General features: G+C 27.3%; 1 protein-coding gene across 7 annotated transcripts in view; it reads left to right on the forward strand.

Annotated features, from left to right (window-relative positions):
* LOC107441537 (28 kDa heat- and acid-stable phosphoprotein homolog) overlaps positions 1-6,460 on the forward strand; it is a 25,127-nt gene extending 18,667 nt beyond the window's left edge. For all 7 annotated transcript variants that reach the window (XM_016054838.3, XM_016054842.3, XM_071182511.1 and 4 more), the window contains one exon: positions 1,040-6,460. In XM_016054838.3, the coding sequence (XP_015910324.1) occupies positions 1,040-1,405 (366 nt within the window). In that variant the 3' untranslated portion in view covers positions 1,406-6,460. The remainder of the gene's footprint in view (positions 1-1,039) is intronic.

The raw sequence follows: 6,460 nt of genomic DNA on the forward strand, positions 1-6,460 counted from the left end.
TTTTTTTTTTTTAAAGTCCGTTGATCTTGCCTTGTTCTAGGTTTTAATATTTATGCTAGTGCCGTTTTTTAACTATCGTTTCGGTTCGATAATTTTCAAGTGTTGTTTTTATTTAGATTAATAGGTTTTCCTTTTATTTTCGCCCCCCCCCCATGAAATATATTGCGTTATTTAATCATTGGTTTTGTTTATTAGTTGATTTAGGAATCGTAATTATTTTTTAAACTTGTTTTTCTTGTCTAAACTTGCAAATTTTTTTATTCTTTTAAATTTTATTTTTCTACAATTTTTTTCCTTTTTAGATTTAGGAGTGCTTTTCTTTTTTCTCTTACTTTAAAATGTGTTTACATTTTTTCCTTGTAATTTGGGTTTGATAAAACATCGATTAACGACACTTTTTTGTCGATCCAGGAAACCGGGAAATTAAGACATCCGGGATAGCGATGGTCCCGAGCATCCCGGATAATTGGTTCTTTATTGTACAGACATTAGTATTGAATTGGTTTTTTAAAATAAAATACTTATTCAATTTGTTTATTTTTTAAAAGTTTTTGTGTATTTTTATTACAGTGTCGGGTTTTTGAATAATGTTTTATTAAGGAAATGGTATTTATTTAAAGAGTATCTACCTAATATAGTTTTGTGTTGCTAAATCTGTGTTTAATTATTTTATTTCCATTTAATATTTTTAAACAATTATTGCTCTATTAGTGTGTAAAATTTCTTGCATTCTTATATTTAATAAATTTTTTACTTAAAATTCCTTAGAAGTGTCAAATATTGCATACCGTGTGCCTTTTTTTATCCCTCCTGAATTCTTGTTAAGGAAACTCCTGAATGTTAATTTTGCTAGGTTGGCACGTCTGGGTGTGTTTGTTAGATGCCTTATATGCATGTGTTTCAACTTCAGAATTATAGTTTCGCTGAAGTATTATTATATTAATGTGAAAGCTTTTTACACATTTGTAACTTTTTTTAAACAAAAAATCTATTGTACTGAATATTTTTAAGTATTTACAACTTTTGGTTATAATTTCAGGATTCTGAAACAGAAATTGAATCAGAAGCAGAGGAAGAAGAAGAAAATGAGCGAGAGAAGCAAATAGCTGTATTAAAAAAGGAAAATGAATCAATGCGGCAAGAAATACAGGAATTTGAAAAACACAACAAAGCAATGAGCCGAGTTATTTTAGAACTTGAAAAGCACAACAAAGCCATGAGTTTTAGACTTCAAGAACTAGACAAAGACAATAAAGTTATGAGCAAAAAATGTCAAGATCTTGAAAAACAAAATGAAGATTTAAGAGCTAAGTTGAATTGTTGTTTTTCTGAAGAACAATATGCTAGAATGGAAAAACTAATGGCTCTGGGCACAATTGAGAGGTACATACCAGCAATTAAGTAATTGTATTTACTGATTATTGTTGTAAAGTATGTTGAGTTTTCTCTTTTATTTAGAATTGGTTTTTTGAATTTGTGTAATGAACAAAGAATGATATCATGTTAAATTATTTTTACTCTGAAGTTTCAATGGTTTGACCTCTTATATCCTAAATAATTTATTCTTACTATTAATTTAGTAACACCATTAGAGGCAAAATCCTACACTCTCAGAATAAACATCCTTTTTTTTCTTTTTAGTTTTTTCCAATACACGTGGATTCTTGGTAGCCAAAATATACGCAAATTGGAATACCCACATTCCGATAGTTAAGCCAAGAAATCAGTTATAAGTATAACCCTCTTAATATTATTTGCGTATTTAACCATATGTATTTTAGATATTCAAAAACTTTTTGCACATAATTATGAAGCTCTCATCAAAAAAAAAGTTTCATGCAAAAAATGATTTGATGTTTTTAATAATGGTTAAGAAAGTTTTGATTTGTAAGGTATGCAAATATTTACATTTTAAAATATGTAATTTTAAATTACGAAATTTGAACATGGTCGATCCAATAATTCTTGTGAAATGAAATATTAAAAGTTTGCCTTTTTTTAAACTCTCCGAGTTTCTCAAATCTCCAACTTTTTTTTAAAACTTTTTGGAAACTCAAAAGCTATTCAATTTAGATAGATATTGTTTTCAGATAGATATTTTTTTGTTGTTCTTGTTGCCAATTAATTTAAATTAAGAAAATAATTAACTAAAATTATATGCAATAGTTTTCCCTTTTTATTGTTTACATTTTCCTAAAATTGCAAGATTTCTTATAACAGTAATTAAAAACATACAAATATGGCAATATAATATCTTATCTGTTGCATAATTGAAACAAACTACAATAACGTTGTGACTATCATAATATAATGTAAAACCCATTATTAAAGCGTTAAGTATTCTAGAGGTGCTTACAATGTTTTGTATTTAAATTTGCAAGATAAAACAAATCTTGAAATAAAACTGTTTACTTAAAAACTTCTGAATGTAATGATCATATTGACTAACTTTCTAGCCATTCTGACCCCAAAATAGGGTCATTAAAGGTTCAAAATATGGAAATTGAGATGTCCTTAAAAAGAAAATGTTAGCATTAATAATTATTCTCTTAGCTTATTTATATTTTAACATTTTTTTGTACAGCATTGAGGTAGGTTCCTTAAACTAGGGAGTTCACATTTGAGGCTTGAATTTAATGTTTGGAAAAAGTTAATAAGTTATAGGTTGTTTAAAAAGGCAATTTTTAACATAATTTTTTAGCCTATTTTTACTTTTCAGCAAAGAAAAAAGTTAGTGAACTGAAAAAGATCTTACTTTAATTAAAGACATATTTCGATCGAGTAACAGTCTGAAGCAGTTAAATACTATTAAATAAATCCACACAAAAAAAGGATGGATTTTTTTTTGTAATTTGCATGAAGTTTTTCTTGTCTATCAATGCCTTTATTTATTGTCTGTATATATTAACAGTATGCTGCTACAAATGAATGCTGCTTCCATGTAGTATAGTTAGGGGCTTGTTTAGTAAAGATTTGGATCCATTAACAAACCCTGTGTAAAGATAATAAATTATTTTAATGTTGTTAAATTTTTAGTTATTCAGTCAAAGTTTTTATTTTTTATTAATACTTATAATTTTTATGTATATATAGTAGGATAGGTCATATTAATCAGGACTGGTTTTATTCCTGATAATTTTTTTTTTTTTTTTTTTTTTTTTAAGAAAACAATATGGAAAAAAAAAGGTATCTGAAATGAAATTTGCTTTCAAAATATTAATTTTAAAACTGCAAGTACAATGTTTTCATTTGCATATTGTCCAATATCTTGGACATGCTGTAGTTCCCAATTATTCATTCATAAATCATGGTAGTTTTATTGTATACACCCCGCAGTGTATTCCAGATTTCTATTTTTAGTCACTTCTTTTGAATTTTCTTACTAAATCTTTATTTCTCATCAAATATTCCAGTGGTAACCTCCTCCCCTCACTAAAAAAGATTGTTTATTATAGAAATCTTATTACCTAAATATGTAACATACATTTCTATAACCAACATGTCTACTAGTTACAAAAAATTTCATAAAAATTCTACGATATTTGAAGATTTTTTTACCTAATAAATTTTTAGGATATAATCTCATTAATTGTTAAACAGCAATGAGTTTTTTAAAAAAAAGTGGTATATAAGAGATTTTTTTTTCTGAGATAAGAGCTAAGTCATCCATTATGTTCCTTTTCCTTTCATGCATTGTCAACATTCATTTTAATATTTTTGACTGTTTTGTTTCTTTCTGTTAGTTATGTGCAAAAATTCCTAGCTGGCTTTTAAATGAGCACTCAGTTTGCATTGAATGTGTACATATCTATGAGTAAAAATGCTAATTTAAGCTTTAGTATTAGAATTTTTTAAAAAAAAAAGTGAAGAATTGCTTTTTACTTTTTTTCAATTCTGATTATTGTAACAAAAAGAAAATATCTGCATCTTTAAGGTCATTTTGTACTTAATAAAATACTAAAAATTTTATTTTACTTAAATTGAATGAATTAAATTCTCTACGTTAAGATAATCGAATCATTGTTCTTCCATTAATTGATTAAAAAATGCTCAGGGGTGCAGGGTATGTCTGATCGTGGGAATGATTTTTGACTATAATTCACACAGCCATGGGGAAATATTTGGTCGAACTAATAAATATTACTACATTGTAAAAAAATTTTGCTTTAGAAAATTTTTCCCTGCAAAAATAATAAATAAATTATACGCCACTTTGATTATCTATTTTGATTTTTCTTAAAGTGAAGAGCTCTAAGTTTAGTTTTTTTAAATCATTACTTTTTCTATGTACTTCGATTTCTATTATTTTTAAAACATATTCTAGTATATTTAAGAATTGTGTAAAATTAAATGATTTTTTTTTTCTGTGTTAAGGAAAAGTTATTGTAACTAAAGAAAGTGATTTCATTTTGGGGGAAATTTCAAATCCCCCCCCCCCCCGAAAAAAAACCCCAACTTAATGAGAAATATTTCCCGCATTTGCATTACACGGAGAGGAAAACCGTGAGAACCTCCCACGATTAGCCTAACGGTAAGGAAACTCTAACCCATGATCTATCTACCGCTGAGGATACTTCAAGTTAGCACTGTAGTTGGTGCAGGCCGGATGCGGAATTCGTATCTACTAGGATTCGAACCCAGTTTGCGTCAATGAAACGCGAAAGCTCTATCTCCTTAGCCATCACGGCTCTCATGCGAAATATTAGGCTTTGAAAATTGTATGCACCCCTGGTTCATTGTATTGTAATATGAGTATTGTAATTTTGTATAAATCATTGCTATAGGTAAGGCTCACCCACCATTGATCTATTCAAGAATCAGGTATATGTGTATCAATCACACTTGTATTAATCAATTTTGTATCATGTCATTTGGGCAAATGTGTATAAAGATTTCTCCTGTTGTGTTCATATTTTTTTAATAAATAGGAAAAACCAGTTTGCTATAAAGCAACCATGATCTGAATTTGAAATCTCACTCTTAACCCACTGGCGGTTAAGGAAATGNGGACCCACGTTGAAAGAATGTGAGTAATTTTTTCACAATTTCACGAAAAACGGACCTTTCACAAAATGTCTGGACAGACCCCTGAAGATACATGTTATAAGCTAAATAAATATATATCTATGCGTGTAGATATAGTATGACATTTTTTTTTCCACAAGTAGGGCAACAAATTATTGTTCTATTACAGGGTTACCACAAGCAACTATTTTTGACCCGAGGCAACTATGGCAACTTTTTTTGCATGAAAAGTCTAAAAAAGCAACTATTTTCAGGAAAAGGAGACTTTTCTGTGCTCCTAGCAATTTTTTTTAAGTATAAATTGGGTTGACAACCTGTGGCATATGGTAGCTTCTGAACATAATGAAATTTTTTTTTTTAAAGAATAAAAAAAAAATTTGAATTGCAAAATTGAGTCATCACTTTTTAATGCACTCAATTTTTCACAGATTCCATTGTACATCTATTTTGTTTCACAATATATATTTGCTAAATCAGTTATTGAATTTTTTTTTATGTACTAATTTTTTTGATATAAGAATTTAGTGCTAGAACGCTAATGTTTATATAAAAATTATCATATTTGCCACCAATTAGACTAAATGGATCATGGTATATGACAATTAAGACATTAATTAAATTTTAGTCTTATTTTTTTTCTTATTTAGGCATTTATTTTCATAGTTTTCGGCAACTATTTTCATGATTTAGGCTACTAAAAGCAACTGTGTTGTTCATTTTTTTCCATGGCAGCCCTCTATTATTAATTCTTAATAAGAAGTTCTGATCTAAATATTAGCCATTACAATTCATGCCAGTTGTTTTCATACCTCTTTTTATATAAAAATAAATGAATTTTTATTTAATTTATGTTTATGGTAATGCTTAATAAATATTTGAATTTTTTAAAAAAAATCTTTTTTTTTTTTTAATTTTTTTTTTTTTTTACTCTCTGCCTTAAAATAGGATTAAGGCTCAAATTTATATTGTCAATTGAGAAATGCAAACAATATTTGAAAAGAGTCATTGCAGGATATCTTTTCAGATAATTTTTTAATATTTTACTTAATTTCTGTGCATTAGTTCAAGAGTGTGAAATTTAGTATAAACTAGTATATTTGCTTAATTGCTTTTGTTGTGCTCTTTTTTATATTTGCATTACTAGTATGAAATTTTTTTCTTGTTGAGATCCCTTGGTTGGTAATTGAAGTTGAAAAAATGTTTAGATCTTTTTAAGGTTCTATGCAAAATCACGTAACTGTCTAGCATGTATTTAATGTTTGAAAGAAAGTTATGTTGCTTGACTGTATATCTATTTCTAATGTATATAATTCTAACAGGCTTTATTATAAATTATATTTATCGCTTCATTTTCATAACAAATGCTGGCATTTGTTTCTGAAAAAAAATTCAGTGTATTATTTATAAAAGCTTATAATAAATTTTGTTTTCATAA

This window comes from Parasteatoda tepidariorum, chromosome 6 (assembly GCF_043381705.1).
Source record: "Parasteatoda tepidariorum isolate YZ-2023 chromosome 6, CAS_Ptep_4.0, whole genome shotgun sequence".
Classification (NCBI taxonomy): Eukaryota; Metazoa; Arthropoda; class Arachnida; order Araneae; family Theridiidae; genus Parasteatoda; species Parasteatoda tepidariorum.